The sequence below is a fragment of the Silurus aristotelis genome, assembly GCF_946808225.1.
Source record: "Silurus aristotelis genome assembly, chromosome: 5".
Classification (NCBI taxonomy): Eukaryota; Metazoa; Chordata; class Actinopteri; order Siluriformes; family Siluridae; genus Silurus; species Silurus aristotelis.
The window spans coordinates 3511472-3531191 of NC_139578.1; the positions used below are offsets into that span (position 1 = coordinate 3511472).

A 19720-nucleotide genomic window follows, 5' to 3' on the forward strand; every position below is an offset into this window, starting at 1 on the left:
GGCACCCCAGTCAGATAAAAAAGATTTCTATACAATCTACCAGATTTCCTTATTTTTTCTTGTTTTTGTAAAGCCCCTTTCCCGTTACCCAACTTCAGTGCCTGACTTTACTAACCCCCATGTGGCTAAATGAGCGCTAATCTTCATAAATACGCACTAAAATCTTGTGAAACATCTTCCCAGAAGTGTGGAGTTTATTATAACAGTAAAATGGGGAGCTTTGTTCTTCCAGGAACAGTACAATATAATAACATTTTAATAGCACTTGGGCCAATGATTCTCTACCCAGTGACAAGAAATAGCTCTTGATTGCACTCATGATTGTACAAAAGGGGGAATTGGCTTTGGGAAATCCCATTAGGAGAAATTATGAGAAAATGATTTCATTACCTACATCAGGGAGGGGCAACTTTTATAGTGATAAGGGGCCAGATTTTTTTTCTCCTTTATACCAGAGGGGCAGGTTATTAATCCAGACTAGAATATTTTACATAATTTCATGCAAACCTTCTTTTTGAAAGAAACTGGAAAGCCTCAATTTGAAAAACCTTTGGCTTCTTCTGCAAATGCACAATTGTTATTGCCTGGAAAACATGTTTTTCTCTGTCAATTTCTCTTTTCTATTTACTCATCTTGGTGATCGTTCTCCATAGTGCGATATTCTACTATGTTTTAATTACTATGGTGATTGGCATATACTAGCACCCTCTGCTGGTTGAAGAATGAACAAACTAATGTAAAAGCAGACTTTTTTTTATTTTTCAGTGATCAGACTGACATGTTCATGGCCACCAGCTGCCCAACCCTGACCTTCATTATACTGTATATATTTCTCAGAAAGTGAAAAGGGCCCTTTGAGTTCACATGGGAAGTCAAGAACAGTCAGTTTTGCACAGTAGCTTCTAATCTTAATAAAATGACAATAAACAACCAAATGCTATATTTATCATTTACTGATATAACTCATGGTACAAGAACATATCCGTACAACAACGTCTCGTACAAGCTACTTTTGCCGATATATCATACAGCGGGATTAATGTCGCTAATTTGGAAGGATCTGCACGACTTTGATTCGCGACGGATTGTACACGCAGTCCTCCTCTAACCCGGAAGCCACCATTCCGCAGTTCGGCGGTACCCAGGCTGTGTTATAACCATGCTGATGCCACGTCGTCTGCAGGGGATGGCCTCGATAATCGATCTTTTTCACTTTACCCACTCGCACTTTCACCTGGATGACCGCCAAAGCCTGGTTTCGTCCTTTCAATGGATATTTAGCCGCTTTGTTAAAATCACGGCTCAAATACACCCCACGGCCCAGCATGCCACTTAAAGAAGGGATGAAGCCACCGCGTTGGATCTTTACAGCATTTTCCCATGAAGTGCCATGATACATAACATAGGACCTTCGTTTGTGATGGTGTGACCGGTGTTGATGGTGACCATGGCAGTCAGCGGACACCTCTGCTCCTTCGCTCATAAGATCGTCATCATCATCCTCGTTAGGACATTCTTCTAGGCCACTGTTAGCAAAAGAAGGCAGATTTATTAAAGCAATAGAATGCCATTTAAGCACACTCTTAAAATAGCATTATTATTTATTATAATAAATAGGAGAAGATATGTTAATCTGCAACATGGCAACCGTCTTAAGAAGCAAATTTTATAAATATTTTTCTTCCGGCTGCTGCCATTAGGGGTCGCCAAAGCGGATCCTCCGTCTCCATACTACTCTGTCCTCTAGATCTGCCTTTTTTAAACCCAAACCTGTATGTGGCTGTGGTAAGACTTCACCTGTAGCACATGAGACTAATCAATACGCTGTGTTTTAGTCTGACGATGCCAATAAAAAGAAGAAAGACCACAGCCTCAGAGGGAGAGAGAGACACACGAATGCAGAAAGTTCAAAGCTCTGCTTGGTGAACTATTGCCTGTCCGTCTTTCTTCCAGCCGGAAACCAGTCAGTTTGATGCTTTTAATAGGATGGAGTGAGTGGAAGATTTTGAGTTGCCTGCTACTGTATAGAGTTCTGACCTCAACCCAATTGAACCCCTATGGGATAAAATGGAAGGCTGACTGTTTACTCATCGAATTTCTATTCTTTGACTCGAAGGGGCACATTGAATGTACAAAAAGACTAAATGAATTCTTGTAAAAAAAAATTATCAGTTCCAATTATGAAATCAGTTTTTTTTTATATACTCTAATGCCTTTATGACTTAAGATTAGTATTTGGTATCATTAGTGTATTATGCAATCATATTAACAGAATACCAGAGTAACATTATATATTGATTCAAATTCTTGTTATTTATTTATCGTCAATCAACCTTTTTTTGGTTCTTTTTTAGATTGCTGTTATGTTTTATAGTGTTGCATTTGACAGTCAAGAAAGTAAACACACACACACAAAAAAAAAAAAACCCAAATAAACAGCAACATTTTCTTCTGTAATCTGAATTTTTTTTGTCCTGATTTGTTTTTCAGGATTAAAGGCAAGCGCTTGTGCGGAAATGCAATGTATCGGCTGTAAAAACCAATGGAATATTTGTAAAATATATAAGCACAGTGAATACATGGGAATTTACCAGTGTATATATATATATATATATATATATATATATATATATATATATATATATATATATATATATATATATATATATATATACATATATAGAGTATATAATTTTTCTTTTCAGAGCATCTTAATTTGAAGGACATAAGACCTTGACATTTAGCTTAAAATGTAACCACACACAAAACACATACATACCCCGAATAGCCAAGCTGGAAGTCATCATCCAGTTCATCCTCCATCTTCTCATGAGTTTTCGAGCTTTCAGCCATGTTCCTAATTGAATCTAGGAGATCGAATACATGTTTATTTCACAATGGTCAATATAACAGTTATCTAGTTCCATTAAAAACTAATTATTCAAATATGCAATTATGCAATTTAGAATACATTATATTGACAAAAGTAATTGGAGACATTTTCTGCCATATATGGTTCTTCCCTGCACATCTGTACAGGATGTCTTGGATGCAATACAATAACATTTTTCTTTCACTTGAACTAGGAGACCCAAAACCCGTTCCAGCATTATAATAGAGAAACGCAGTAAAACAAAGCTCTGCATCACTGACAGAAATGCAGCAAGAACAAATGAAAAGCAAGAAACCCAATGAACACAATATAACAAGTCTCCTTTCACTGTAGCCACAGCTGCACCACTCGCATATCATCTTTAGCAGGCAGAAGCATTGATATTTCTTCTTCTTCTTTCGGCTTCTCCCATTAGGGGTCGCCACAGAGAATCATCCGTCTCCACACTCCCCCTGTCCTCTACATCTGCCTCTGTCACACAAACTACCTGCATGTCTTCCTTCACCACATCCATAAACCTCCTCCTTGGCCTTCCTCTTTTCCTCCTTCCTGGTAGCTCCATCCTCAGCATTCTCCTACCAATATACCCCATGTCCCTCCTCTGCACAAGTCCAAACCATCTCAATCTCACCTCCCTCACCTTGTCTCCAAAATGTCCTACATGCCCTGTCCCTCTAATAAACTCATTTCTAAAGATGCATCGATATTTACCTCATAAAAAATGACCCCGGGTTACTGTGCATTCTTTCTGTGCATTACAGTTTTCCTGGGTTCTTAAAATGAAGGGAAATTGTGTATTTTATGTGCATATGCTACAGGAAAGAAAATGCAAAAATATAAACGGTTCATTAAAAAGCTTTAGCAACTGTCTTTTCTTAGCAACAGCTTTAATCAACGCTGTTCAATCAACTTACATGGTTTTAGTACTAAGGAGAAGTGCATGTGCTTCTATGATAGCACATTTACCTTTTTGAAATTATGTAAAATTTTTGTTTGTATAGATTTCATTTCTCTCAGAGACTCAACTGGATTTGAGACGATACACTTTAACCAAAAAAGAATTGTAGCTACAAATACTGAGAGAAAGATTAATGACAAACATACAGTAATAACAAGAATCCAAACTTACCTGTACCACAGGTAAAATCCTTCCTGGAACAATCTACAGCTGTCTACTTTCGTTTTTCCTGACTTTGCATGATAAGACATGATTAGCATTCTTTCGTAATTTTTATATAAACACGTGGCAGCTTGTGGAACAAAGAAAGATTGTGTTTTCAAACATTAACGGAATGTGGCTAATCAAGACGATTAAATCTGAGGTAAATCCGATCAGATATCTTTCAGTGGTTATTATCATCTATTTTATACGACAGATACTCTATAAAGACAACGTTTTGTGGAAACCTGATAAGATTTGGATGTGATTTTTTATTCACATTTAGTCACTGTTTGCTCTTATAATAACCTCCACTCGTATGGGAAGATGTTTAACTAGATTTTGGTGCATACTTAGCAAGTTTTGTGCTTATTCAGCCACAAGGGCGAGGTATTGATGTAGTCAAGTCACATCAAGTCAAGTCAAGTTTATTTCTATAGCGCTTTTCACAACAAACATTGTCTTAAAGCAGCTTTACAGAATTTAAGAGTTAAGGTGAATGGTGTGTATTTGTCACTGATGAGCAGCCATGGCGACTGTGGTGAGGAAAAATTCCCTTAGATGTTATGAGGAAGAAACCCTGAGCGGAACCAGACTCAAAAGGGGAACCCATCCTCATTTGGGTGACATTGAGTGTGTGATAATACATCTTTAAACAATACAGAACACTGGAGAGTGAGAACTAACATGAGCACTGAAGTGTAAGATTATGAGTAATGTTCTTTCTACAGTCTTTTACAGTCATCCAAAAGGTTTTCAATAGGGTTCAGAGGTCTATGAAGGCTACTCTAGATCTTACAGTCCAATCAATGTCATCTTGACTACAGATATTAAGTATCCCACCAATTTCTCACTATCATTAAGTGATCTATATTATATGGAAAACAATAGTTTCCGCCATCTTGAGTGGCCTTCTATAGAGCTCAGACCTTAACCTTACTGAAAACCTTTTACATAAACTGGACATTCCAAAATCATGTGGAACATCTTCCCAGAAGAGTGAAGATTATGAGTAAATAGGGACTGAATGAAGAATAGGATGCTCAAAAATACATACCAATTTTTTTAAATGTTTAACCTCGATTCACACCAAGTACTTTTTTGATAGAGGTGACCATAAAATTTTGACCATACTGTAGATCTTTAGTGAATTATGAAGGAATGACAAATTGCCTGATGGTCAACTGTTTTTCCTTTGACAAGGTCAGAGAAGCGCAATTAAGAGGGTTTGGTCATGTGCAGAGGAGGAACATGGGGTAGGGAGGAGGTTTATGGATGTGGTGAGGGAAGACATGCAGGTGGTTGGTTTGAAAGAGGTGGATGTAGATGACAGAGTGATAAAGAGAAGGGACAAAGATTTTGGAGGGACAAAGCCTCCGCGTTGGATCTTTGAAACATTTTTACATGTAGTGCCATGATACATAACATAGAACCCTTGTCCGGGATAGCGTTGACCTTGGAGATGGCAGAAAGCGGACACCTCTTTTTCTCCATCGTCATCATCCGTCTCATTATGATATTTTTGTAGGCTACTGTTAGCGGAAAAGCAAGATTTATTAAAGCAAAAGAATGCAATTTAAGCCCAATATTTAAAAAATTATCGTTTTTAGGATATAGGAATAGACATCTTCATTAGCAACATGTAGATCATCTGACTTTTCCCTAAACTGTTAACAAAATGTGACCTATAAAGCTCTGACCTCGACCCAAATGAACTTCTTCAGGATAAAACTTTACTAATGCCCTTGTAGATGAATGAGCACAAATCTCCACATGCATTCTCCAAAATCTTTCGGAACATGTTCCCGGAAGAGTGTAAGTTAATAAAATAGCAAACAAGGACTACATGTTTACAGTGTTCATAAAAGCGCAAACAAATCTCATGACCTTGTCATTTAGCTCACAGAATTTACAGTAATCACACACTAAACACATACACACCTAGTATAGCCAACAGGGAAGTCATCATCCAGTTCATCCTCCATCGTTTTAAGAGTTTTCAGTACTTCAGCCATGTTCCCGATTTGAACCTATAAAATTGAATACGTGTTTATTTTAAAATCGTCAAAAACCCAGTCATTTAATTCCATTAAAAATGAGTTATTTAAATCAAATGTGTAATTATGCAATGGAGAATACACTATATGGACGTAAGCATTAGGTTACCTGACTTTTCCAGACCTGTGGTTCTTTCCCAAACATTTGTACAGGATTCTTCTGGATGCAGTTTTATTACATTTTCCCATTCACTTGAACTGGGAGACCCAAACCTGCCCTAGAGCACTGACCTCAAGCCTATCAAACACTTTTTAGATGAATGTTAACTCTGACTGCACCCTAGGCCTCCTCACCTCATCTCACCTACACCAGTACCTTTATTAACACCCTTATGGTTAAATAACCACAAATCTTCACAAGACACCCCAAAATCTGGTGCAACATCTTCCCAGAGACTTGAATATGATACATATATTATAGTCAGGTTGTCCACAAGCTTTTGTCCATTATATATAGTGTATGTGAAAATCTGTGTTGTATGTACTCATCTGTATAAGATAGGATGTTTAGAACAGAAAAAAAGTGTGACATTCATTTGTAGGTTACAAATAGAAGTACATATGCTTCCATGGTATAATGTTTCAAATTATGAAAAATCTTTGCCTGCAATCTATAGATTTATTCTTTTTCCATTAATTGGACTCTACTATGTTTTAGCAGTACACGTTATCTAAACAGAATTCTAGCTAAAAAATACTGACAGGGAGAGAGAGAACATTTGATTAGGATTCAAACAAACCTGTAGTGCAGAAAAACTCTTCCTGGAACAACCTGCAGCTCTCTTTTATATTGTTTTATTTTTCTAAATTTGCATAGCTCTTTATATCTAGGGTTAAACTTCTCTTCTTGTATGCATAGCTATGTAACTGAACAGGAACAGATTTGTTTTTTTTTTACGAATAACTGATCAGCATTCTTTCATAAGTTTGTGGAACAAAGACTGCATTGGATTGCAAACATGAACGCAATGCAACAAATGAAAAGGATTAAAATTTGAAGTCAATCCGAAAGTAAACAACATTCAGTGGCAATTGTTATCTTTTATAAACAAAAGATACACTATGTGGACAGAAGTTTGTGGAAAACTAATGAGAATATTGGTGTGTTTTTTTGGAAATCCCGGTCCACATTTAGTCCTCATTTGCTGTCATAATAACTCTTCTGGGAAATTTTTCTATATTTGTAGTGTTCTTGTAGAGATTTGTGCTCATTCAGCCATAAGGGTTTTAGTAAAAGCCAGGCTCGGATGTAGGTGAGTTGAGGAGGCCTGGGGTGCAGTCAAAGTTCCAAATTATACCAAGGGTGTTCAGTAGGGTTAAGATCAGTACTCTATTGCAGGATTCTCAAGATCTTCCACTCTATTCTATGTCATCCGAACTGCAAATGTTGATGAGAATCTTTGATTTTATTGGAAAAAAAAACCTGTACTGTAGTAATTTCTGATGGAATCACAAGGTGCCCAAGATCAATCAAGGATAGCCCCAAACATGCAAACTCTAAAAACACCGTTTTACAGTGCTAGACAAAACCTTGGGCACATAACTATGATTCTTTCTAAGCTATTTCTAAGAGTTCTGACAATGTTTATTTTTTAAGCATTCATTTAGCTATGCATGGGCCTTTTTCACATCTAAAATACAAACGATTTTATTATGCTCTTTAATTGCATTTCACTGTCTCTGCACTTCAACCCTGCACAACGACAATAAAGTTGAATCACGGGTGTGGCTTATGCTTGGGTAGAATGAAAACCTTTACCACAACAAGCCTTTCTGGATAAACCTGAACACCTACACTGCATTCAGAAAGTATTTAGACCTTTTACTTGTTACTTTGTTGAAGCACCTTTGGCAGCAATTACAGCCTCAAGTCTTTTAGGTTTGAGGCAACAAGATTTGCACACCTGGGTTTATCCCACATACTTTCCCCATGAAAAATTCACTCAAGATGTGTCAGGATGGATGGGTACTGTTGGTGGAGAGCCATTTTCAGGTCTTTCCAGAGATGTTTAATAGAGTTCAAGTCAGGGTTCTGGCTGGACAACTTCAGGACATTCCCAGAGTTGTTCCTTAGCCACTCTTGCGTCGTCTTGGCTGTGTACTTAGGGTCATTGTCATGTAGAAAGGTGAACCTTTGTCCCATTGTAAGCTCTGTACTTTGCTCTATTCAGCTTTCCATGTCTGACCAGTAGCCCAGTCCCTGCTGCAAAAGTAAAACCCACACTTGGTTGGATGGTTTTTGGCAGGTGATAAGTGGTACCTGGCTTCATCCGGTCAAAAGTTTATGCCAAGCTGTTTAATCTTGGTTTCATCAGATCAGAGAATCTTGTTCCACACAGTCTAAATGACCTTTGAGTGCCTGTTGGCAAACTCCAAGTGGGCTTCTATGGGTTTTTCAAAAAGTAGAGGTTTCTATCTTGCCACTCTGCCATAAAGCCAAGATCGGTGGAAGGCTGCAGTAATGGTTATCCTTCTGGAACATTTTGATCTCCAAATAGGATCTTTGGAGCTCAGTTAGAGTGACCAACATGTTCTTGGTGACCTCTTTTGCTATTGACCAGCTCTTGGAAGAGTCCTGGTTGTGGCAAAATTCTTCCATTTGAGAATTATGGAGGCCACTGCTCTCTTTAGTGCAGCAGCATTTTTTTGTGTAGTCTTCCCCTGATCTGTGCCTTACAACAATACTTTCTCTGAGCTCTGCAGGCAGTGCTTTTGATCTGAATACTTCAGGTTTTTTTATATTGAATTTTGTAGAATTTTGTTCTTAACATTAGGGGGTACTGAGTGATCAATGAAACAAATATCAATTTGAATGATTGTAGTATCAGGCTGCAACATAAGTTGAAAAAAGTAAAGAGGGTCTGAATACTTTCTGAATGTACTGTAGAGTCTACTGTGCTCTAGACTGAGGTCTTTGGCCTGGAAATTTTCCTGAAAAAAAGTGCATGAGTTAGATATATAGAAGGTCTAATCAAAATCAGAATCAGAATAAATTTTATTGCTAAGTATCATGGGTTACAAGTACAAGGAATGTGTCATGTTGGGCTGGTGGGAAAGAAGTATAAAGAAAACCTTGGAAAATAAAATAATAAAGTAATAAAGCAATAAATTAAAATATAGACATTGACTGTACTATGAGTGCCAGGCATGTAAAAGTGATTGTGCAAATGATAATATTTTCGAAATAAGTTCAAAGGTGCCGGGGTGCAACACAGTAGTCTTGGTTGTTTGCGTTAATGTAATGCATGTGAATACATAATGTAATGTTAGGTGTTTTTGGCGGCAGATAAGAGATAATGGTGGGTCCTTGGTGTTGTTCATGAGGTCAGTTGTGGATAGAAGGAGACAGTTTGAGGTGTAAGGTTTTGATCCTGAAGGATCTCAGCCTTCTTTCAGAGGGGCGTGATTAAAAAAGTTTGTGCTCAGGGTAAATGGGGTCAACCACAATCCTAGCTGCCTGTTTCAGAGTCCTGGAAGTGTACAAGTCCTGTAGAAGTAGCAGATTGCAGCCGATCACGTTCTTAGCTAATTGGATGGCATTGTGCAGTTTACCTTATTGTTTAGCAGTAGCAGAGGGTAATGGAGGAGGTAAGTAGGGACTCAGTGATGGAAGTGTAGAAGTGCACTTTCATTGACTCTGGTAGATCGCATTTCTTATGCTGTCACAAGAAGTACAACCTCTGGTGTGCACTGGTGAGTCAGCAGTGTTGACAGTGGAGTCACACAATATGATGGCGGAGACTGGGGCTCAGTTCTTCCTGAAGTCTATCTCCATCTCCACGTCGTTCTGACTAAACAAGTCCACCAGATGGTTAATTTCCCACCTATAGACAGACAGCCTTGGGGGGAGCCAGTACTGATGATCTGGGAGTCAGAGACATGCTTTCCTATTTTCACATGCTGTCTCCTCTCAGACATGAACTCTGTGATTTACCTGCAGGTGGCATCAGGCATAGCTGGGAGAGCTTGTCCTGTAGCAGAGCAGGGATGACTGTGCTAAAGGCGAAGCTGAAATCCACAAACAGGATCCTGGCAAGGGTTCCTGGATAGTCCAGGTGCTTTCCTCAGAGCTAGTTCTTTGGCATTGGTTTGGTGTGTTCCCCCCTTTAAAGATTCTGTCTCTCTCTTAGATGAAGAGATTGGGTTTTTTTTGTGTTGGGGAAGGAGAGGAGGGAGGTGTTAAGGTGTACAGCTCTTTCAAAGTGACAGTAAAACTCGTTCAGGCTAAACCCCAGGGGGTTTAGGTTTGTGATCTGAGCCCTTTCCAGACAAAAGCATTGGCGAGTCATTTGCTGAGAACTGCTGTTGTAGTTTTTTTAGGGTACCGCTGATTAGCCTCTTTAGTGTGTAGAAGGTGTGTAATGGTTGTGTTTGGTGAATTTTGTTTGTGGAGGGTGTGTGATGGTTGTGGTGGGTATATGTTTGGAGTTTGAGTGCTTTGTTTTCTATAATGAAAGTACAGGCCTATTTCCCAATACAGACTTTTGGTGGTGGGGTGAGCGCGAGCCAGTAGGTTTAGGTTTACACATGGTTAAGATATTTTGAATGTCTTTTCTCTGTAAAATGTTAATAAGGGGATTAAATGTGGCTCAAATTCACATGTCGATTGTTTGAGTGTCTTGTCAAAGCTCTAAATGGAAAGGACACTGGGTACTAGTTCTTTCCAATCATTTTCTGCTGCACGAATTGTATGATGGAGTGCACACTGTGAAATAGTTTGGGTCTTTTACAAGCAATCAATTCATTTGCTTGCTTTCATTGCCTCAGGAGAACGTTACAAAACAGGTTGATGAAATGATCACTCAACTGGTCAACATTAGTGAGGTTGATGCTTTGGTCATAAGCATTCGATTTAGGTGAACAATGTTGTTATTGTTGGTAAGATTTCGAGCAGAGAAGTACATATTTTTTTGTGTTTTGCTATTACAAGCTCAATTTGAGGCCTGGCAGAGGAGGTAGAGAACGGAGGAGGGGGGAGTATTGTAGTCAGTTAAATTGTTAATGGGAAGTGGCATGAATGAAGGCTAGCTGCTGTTGTTGTTCACCTACAATTCTTCCTTCAAAGACACAACGTCTGATGTAGTTTGCCAAAACTGGCTGCAGGCTTTATTTATTTTGTCAGGATTTAGCTAGAGCCAGGATCAGGTGCAGGACGGGTTGATCAGCATCAGACTGGATTAGAGATGAGCCGAATTATTAATAGCCAAAAGCAAAGTAGAATTAAACTGCTGAAAATAAACAGGGAAGATGATCAGACATACCATTTTATGATGCAACATGAAAACAAATACTTTTTTGTCTAGAGGAGATGTATCTTAAAAGTAGTTTTAAAAAATCCCATGTTTGATCTGACAGATGTTAAAGTATTCCTTTATGGGTTCTTTTTGAAAGCTAGCTTGAATACTGCTGATATGGGGTTTGCTTTGGGATTAGTATCCCACAGGATAAAACAAGTTTGATGTAAAGCATGAAAGAGCATCATGTGGATGCTTGTTGGATGGTTTCAGCAAACTTTTCAAAGACCGTTTGAATGAAAAATATGTTAATAGTGCTAATAATGGTTTGCTGTTAGTAAACATTGCTCCTTTAACACCTAGTTATGTTGATCGATTAAACACATTGCAAATCTGACAATCCCATGTCGATTTTTCCTTTAAACCATCAAAAGGATTTGTTCATTTCAGGCCAGTCAGGTGCTTGTTCACTCCCTTGTCATTTCTACACTGCGTTATTGCAACTCACTCCTTTCAGGTCTATCTCTGAGGGATATTCAGCCTCGGCAACTGCTCCAGAATTCATCTTGTGAATGTTTTCAACCTTCCACAAGTTCTTCCACACCACCCCAAAGCAATGCTCCCTCCATCGGCTTCCTGTAGCTTCCCACATGAGATTTATAACTCTAATTCCTGCCTACAAAGTCTAAAACAGACCAGCACCCCCCACCTCAGAGCATTTATCTCAGCCTGCACTGGACTGTACAAGGACTTCAAGGTTCTCAAGTTTTTTTGCATTTATATAAAATCCAGCTTCTTTATTTGAATGTCCAAGCCATAATCAGGTAAACCAAAAAAGATACACTAGTCAAAAAAAAATAATCTAATCCTCTAATAAAATCCCCCAAAATTAGAACCTGGACCTTGAAGGAAAAAGTTCCACCATATTTTGGAGTGTGCTTGTAAAGATTTGTGCTCGTTCAGCATCAAGGGTGTAAGGAATGTCACATACTGATTGTGCTGATTGTGAGGAGGTCTGGGGTACAGTCAGCATACCAATTCATTGCAAAAATGTTCAGTAGGGTTGAGGTCAGAGCTCTATAGTAGGCTACTCAAGATCTTCCACTCCAACTCATGCAAACCATATCTAAATGTAACGTTAGAAAAAAAATTATTAACATTTTTATTTTTATTAATTTACAAAATGCAAAGTGAGTGAACTGAAGAAAAATCTACATCAAATCAATATTTGTTGTGACCATCCTTCAGGCTTCCAATTTATACTGCATACTTGCAGAAGTCAGGGATTTGGTAGAATTAGAGTCATGTGTATTATTAGTCAATTATACCAATCAGGTGCTGATGATCATTAATTTCATATGTTGGTTGAGATACAGTCATTAACAGAAACAGAAACAGCAGTGTGGGAGGCTGAGAAGAAAACCGCCAAACTCTGCTGCTAATGTGAGGTTGAAGAATGACAGGTTTATGTCAAGGTCATACACCATGGCAAGACTAAACACAGCAACAAGACACAAGCTAGACATACTGCATTGGCAAGGTGTCTCCCTGACAAAGATTTCAAAGCAGACTGGGGGTTCAAGATGTTCTGTTCAAGCTATTTAAAAAAAAGCACAATAAAACAAAGACCATAGTTGCAGTGGTCAGCCAAGAAACCTTAATATGGTGGATGAAAGACACATCATGCTTTCCTTCGACATCAAAAGACATCCGGCAGTGCCATCAGCAAAGAACTGGCATAAACCAGTGAGACCCATCTATTGTGGAAAAGTCTGACCAGACGTGGTCTTCATGGAAGAATTGAAGCCAAAACGCTGACATGAAAACAAGGTTAAACAAATCAACTATGGTATAATAATTGTCTGCATGCAGCAGTGAAGCATGGTGGAGGATCCTTGCAAGTTTAAGCCTGCATTTCAGTAAATGGAGTTAAAGATTTGGTCAGGATTAATTGTAAATTAAACTAAGCGCCCCTAGGTGGCAGCATTGGTATTTTCTATTGGTAACTCTTGCCAAAGCCTGCATTTATCTTCAGGAAAAATGGATTAAAACTAAATTAAAGTAAATTAATATAAAGATGTTTTGCATCTCTTATTAGATCATATTATATCAATTTCAAATGCCTCTGTTTGCGCCGATCACATTTGCCTAATATGATTGATGGATTTCTCACATTGCAAGAATGATATTCAGTCATATAGCAGCTTAAAGTATGTGACAGGGATTGGTTTGATTATTGCACCACTATTTGAGTAGAAGTAGACAATAAAATGCATGTTGTATCCTTTCAGTAGTTTGAAATAATTGGTATTAAATAGTAAGGATAAAATGCATGTTGTATCCTTTCAGTAGTTTGAAATAATTGGTATTAAATAGTAAGGTTTTGGTGTAATATGACACTGTATATTGCATACCATTTTGGAAACCACTCGCTGCTGCTAAGGATAATTCGACATGGGTAGCCTAAAAATACAGGTACAGGTTTTGGATTGTAGTAATATATAAAGCTATGATGGCTTCCTCCAGTCCATCAGTAAACAGTAAATGTAATGAATAGATATCCATGTATCACCCAAGTTGAGAATGGGTTCTCTTTTGATTGTGGTCCCTCTCAATGTTTCTTCCTCATATTGCCTCAGGAAGTCATTCAGTCAGCACCATGGCTCCACCATCACCACCTTTGCTCGCTCATTAGGAATAAACGAAAATAATACAAAATCAAACTACAGCGACTAATTTCTGAATTGAAAGTTGACATTTTTAATATGTTTATTTCTGTAACGCTGCTCTGGGGCAGGGTCCATTGTTAGAAGATAAATTAAATCCCAATAAATGTAATTACTAGTAATGCATACCGTGGTAGCTTCATGGTTAAGGCATTGGACTTTGATTTGGAAGGTCACAAGTTCAACTCTCAGTCGCACCAAGCTGCCATTGGTGGCCCCCCTGAGCAAAGACCCTAACCTGGGAGGTAGTAGCTTAGTGGTTAAGGCATTGGACTTTGGATTTGAAGGTCATGAGTTCAAATACCAGTCACACCAAGCTGCCACTACTAGGCCCTTTGGATAAAGGTAGCCATGAAAGTATAACTAAAAACCCCTCTGATTTATCATTGTGATGCTTGCCATCTACTAGATCCAGTAAAGAGGCACACTTTCACCCCATAAACTGTTTACACTTAGGCCTGACCTTTGCATCAGACGATCATCTAACACAAATACAGTAGACTGTGTCTGCTGTAATCGTAAACACTACTATGAGGACTCCAAGGACTCATTCATAATATATAATACACTTTTTTCTTTTCCTACTATGCCCCTGCTGCAATGTTGAAATGTTTTGAGCTGCTGGCCTTTCTTTTCAGGACGATCTAGAAAGGGGAGCAAACATGGCACAGTGGTTAGGCTGGACTCTTGACGAGCTGTTCCTTTAAAACAGATCAGACAGACAAACATGGTATTTGATGTTATTTTGTCTCAGAGGAGCTGCCTATTTCAGGATAAACAAGGTCCTGGTGAATCTAAAAGCACAGCAGGGAAATAAAGACAAGCTTTCATCAAAATTGGACAGGGAATGTTACAGCTGTACTAACTTTGTAACTATAGGGATAAATTATATGCTTGGTAAACAATTATATTATTACCCTCTGACTTTTTGTGTGGCTAGTCAAAACCTTCTTTTGCTTTGCAGAAATTAACTGTGCTTGCTTGGTTAATATGACATGCACCGTGTAGGGGTTTCTAAGAATTTAAAAACACCGTACTAATACTGGCCAGGATTCCCTTTGCCATCTGAATAGCCTTGGTGGTTCTTCTTTCATGAATTTCAAAGGATTTCTTTTAATGGTGCTCTATTATGGAGCATCCCACATATCTGAAAATGCACATACATGCTGTGAATTGCCTATTCGAACAAATCCCAAAGATAGAATGCAGTGGCAAACAGGGAGCTAAGAACATTGTGATGTGTATATGGAGCCAGATGTTTGCTTTGGGAGATGGTGTATTAGAATGAAGTATTAGGAGAAGTAGTCCTTTACATGAGGGATTAGGGGTTGATATTAGGGGCTAGGATTAGGGTTTAGGGGTAGAGCTCTAGGTTAGCATTTGGGGAAGGGGTTAAAGTTTGAAAATAAGGTTATAATGAGGGATAAGTTGAAAGGTTAATTTAAGTATATAGGGTAAGGTTAGGAGTTATAATTAAATTTAGGGGTAATTTTAAAGGTTCAAGGTAATATTAGGGTTAAGGTTCGAGGTTGTGGGTAAAGTTGGTGTTTAAAGTTTGGTATTAAAGTTTGATGATGAAGTTATAGTTAGGGTTTAGGGTTGTGGTCAATATCAGGGTTTAGGGTTAAAGTTAGAAGTTGGGAGTTAAGGTTTAGGATGAAGTTATATAGGTTACAGTGAAATTAGGCGTTAGTGTAAGGTGTTAAGGTTTAATTTAGGGGTTAGGACTGGGGTTAATTTCAGTGTTTATGGTTAATGTTAGGGGTAATTCTTAGAGGTTAGAGTTAAGGATTAAAGTTAGAGGATGAAATTCAATGTTAGGATTAGGGGGTTAGGATTTAAAGGTTAGGGGTTAGGGTTAAAGTTAGGAGGTAATTTTAGGGTTTAGAATTAGGGGTTAGGGTTAAAAGGTTAGCAGTTAGGGGGCAATTATAAAAAGTAGTATTAGGGGTTAAGGTTAGGGTTTAGAGTCAAAGCTAAGTGAAATGAAGAAATTAAATGTAATGTTAGGAGTTAGATTTAAAGTTAGGGATAGATTTAGGGGTTAGGATTAGGGGTTAGTGTTAAAAGGTTTGGGTCAAAGTAATGGGGTAATTTTAGGGGTTAGGGTTAAAAGGTTAGTGGTTTGGGTTGAGGTTAGGGGCAATTTTAGGGGGCAGGATTATGAGTTAGGGGTTTAGGGTTAAAGATTTAGGGGGTAATTTTAGGGGTTAGGATTAGGGTTTAGGGTTAAGGTTAGGGTTTAGAGTAGGGGTTAAGTTTTTCAACTTCTCAGTTTCTAGGGGTCGATATTAAGTGTACTAAAGCCTCTGACTATTGTTCTTGGCTCAAGTTGACATGCTTTTAAGTTATAAAGGTTTGGATTAACTGCATTCAAGTTATGTAAAAGGTCAAATGATTAATCAAATTATTTTATACTAGTTGGTTGTAAATCCTGACAAAAAAAGAAAGTAACAAATATCTGTACTTCTTGGTTATACTTCAGAGTCCCCAACCTGCACATTCAGAACTTCTTTTGTATTCATGTTCCAAGCAAAGACATACCTTTAGCATTTCATTTAGCACACCCCATCAATTGCAGTTCTATACGTCAATTGAATATACGCACGCATGTGCAGCTTACTGCCTCTTTCTGCACTTGCTATCCCTTTAACTGTCATCCAATCCTCTATAACACCCTCTCCAAACTTCTTGCCTCACAACTTATCCATGCATGGATTTTCTGTCGGCTTACCTGAGGGAGATCGAAGGCTAATTAAGATTGTTAATGAAGATTTAATTTTCCGCTTTCCAACCCGGCAAGCACTCGGGAAGATGTAAAAGAAGCAGTGAATTTTTTTATTGAACAGAGCAAACCGGAAGGAGCGGTCCTGCAGTGCGATATATCTCGATCAGAGAGCATTGGAAGTGCAGGAACTCTCAGCTAAAACAGTCTGCTTCGCTGTGCAGGTCAGGACATTTCACGTGGATCGGCAGTAAATCAACCCCCCTGCAAAATAAAACTGCAATGCACTTTCAGTAGCATATGTAATAGCCTGGGGGATGTGTCCCGGGGAATGGAGAATGTCTCCTCCTGACAACCCACCTACCTGTTGTACCATTTGCCATGATGCTAGCGAAGGACTTTATGCCCTGCACTTCTGTCTCACTGCTTTGCCGCATTAATTATTCACCAGGCTAATTACAAAGTGTGTGGTTATCTTCACCTGCCGTATCTCAGCGAACCGACCGGCGCTCGCCCACCTACCGGGTTCTTTAGTTTGTGCTGCTGAAAAAAGTGACACTCTTTTTAATAGTACAAGACAAGAACAATTTGCTTGCAAAGTCTTCATTGTGCGAAGCTTTTAGTGCCTTAGTGAATATGTCTCATATATTACTAGTGTTCCTTTATGCCCGTTGCTGGTGTTTAGGAAGATTTAGGGCATCATTTCTTTTTTGTCGAATGACGCATTCTTTTGTTATGACTTAAATTGCTTAAGTATAACAGCGAACAGAGGAAATAATTACCAGAAATCCAGCTGCATGGTCCTCAAACACGACACTATATAGACAAAAGAGTGTGAGTCTTTGACAATAGATTGGTATGTGATCCCGTTTCACATTTAGTCCCCATTTGCTCTAATAATAAGCTCCGCACTTCTGGGAAGACGTTGGAGTGTGCTTGGGCAGATTTGTGAAGATTTAGCCAAATGGTAAAGTAGTCAGGCACTTATGTAGGCCTGGGGTGCAGTCAGTCTTCAAATTCATCCCAAAGGTGTTTAGTTGAGGTTAGAACTCTATAGCAGGTTACTCATGATCTTCCACATCTCCCAACCCATGTAAACCAAAACTTTATAAAGCTAGCTACAGAGCTAGCTGTTGTGCATTATGGCATTGTGAAACAGATTTGGGTCTCCTAGTTGAAATGATGAGAAAACTTAATTCTACCACATCCAAAGCCATTCTATTCAATTGGGCCTTACCTAATTTTGGGCAAAGACACAAATCAGTGTCAAGGACAAAACTCTATGGAGTTTTTGTTCCTGATCAACTGACTTGGATAAAGTGGTCACTGAAGTTAAAGGAGTACATAAATTTCCAATAACAAGTCCTTGAAGAAAGAAATAAAGAAGCACAATGACGCGTTCAAAGTCCTGTTCATGTCTCCGAAAACTTCTCTCATGAGTTATTTCATTGACACACTCGATTTGGATGGGTACGACATCTGCGAAATGTCTTCTTCACAGAAATATATGGCCTTGTAATTTGTGGGTAATCTCTCACAAAATGAATCATGGGATAAAAATGGTAGCCCTGTGGGACTGCAAAACTGAAACTATTGATCGGGAACAGTTTGTGCTACACCAAGCACTGCAGCATATTTATTTTTCTTCTTCCTGAGGTTAGATGGGGCACGATAAAATCCGATTTGTCGGACATCTTGGAATGTTTACAGACAAATTTAAATGTATGCTTTATGCAAAGGATAGGCATATAACTTAAGCCTCTATGTACAACATTTTACTTCTTTTTTTTTTTTTTTATAAAGTTTTTTTTAAGAATATCTTCCCTCATACAGTATGTATAAATGCCCATGTTTCAAAAAAAAAATTTTTTTATATGCCTGCATGTTCCTTTTATTTATATGCAACAAACTAGACACAAGAATTGGACAGGGAATGGCTGTAAGAAAGGTTTTTGGACAAATGAGTCTAAATGTGGCCAGACTGCTTCACCCCATAATTAAACATGGAGGTTGAAGCCTAATGGTTTTGGGGTTGTTTTGGAGCAGAGAAGGTTGGAGACTTAATCTGGGTGAAAGAAATACTGTACCAAAATGGCTACATTTCATACTTCAACACCATGCAATTCCCTCTGGACTGTGGCTCATTGGAACAGACTTCACCATACAACAAATAAATGACCTGAAGTATATAATCGAGTTTTGTAAGCGATATATTTTAAAAAAGCAAACTGTCATCTGGAGTGTTATCTATCTTGGAATGGCCTGTCCAGTCACTGCACCTAATTACCTAATCACCTAATTCATTAGATAAAAATCTCCAACTAGTGTAGAACATCTCTCACAATTTTTTCAATAGGTAGACGTTTTGGAACAACAAAATGTCCGAATGCCAAGAGTGTGTAAAGCTATTATTCATGCTAATGGTGGATTTTTCAATGAAAATAAAGTGAATCCATCTGTACATTGATATTTTTTTTATATAAAGAATTTATATTTCTAAATATTATTATATAAATTTTTTTGTGCAAAACTGCAATGACTGGACATTACGTGCCCCCAAATGAGGATGTATTCCATTTAGCGTCTGGTTCTTTGACGTATCATCTGGAGTTTACAGAAGGCCATCAAACCTAGGAATAAGGTTTTGGATAAATATCAATCAGGTTTTGGTTTACAAAAAACATCAGGGAATCCTTTATGACGTTTTTTTGCCCCTATGCCATGTACTGAAAGTCAGAGAAGAAACTGAGGCATCTATTATACATATTACACACTATGTAAACATTATGTTTACTAAAGTTTTGCTTGTGCTTAGTCCTCATTCTCTGTCATACAGTACATTAGCCTTTATTTGTCACATATACATTAGAGCACAGTGAAATTTGTTCTAAGCTTGCTTGTTCGAGCGCAGGGTTGGCCATGATAT

General features: G+C 38.3%; 1 protein-coding gene across 1 annotated transcript; it reads right to left on the bottom strand.

Annotated features, from left to right (window-relative positions):
* Positions 1-935: 935 nt before the first annotated feature.
* Positions 936-4063, bottom strand: gig2q (grass carp reovirus (GCRV)-induced gene 2q). The gene is made up of 3 exons (XM_083542398.1): positions 4023-4063; positions 2780-2867; positions 936-1526 (listed from the first exon to the last, which is right to left on the bottom strand). Exons 2-3 carry the CDS (start codon positions 2851-2853, stop codon positions 1046-1048), a joined length of 555 nt encoding a protein of 184 aa, XP_083398524.1. The 5' UTR covers positions 2854-2867; positions 4023-4063; the 3' UTR covers positions 936-1045.
* Between the last annotated feature and the right edge of the window lie 15657 nt (positions 4064-19720).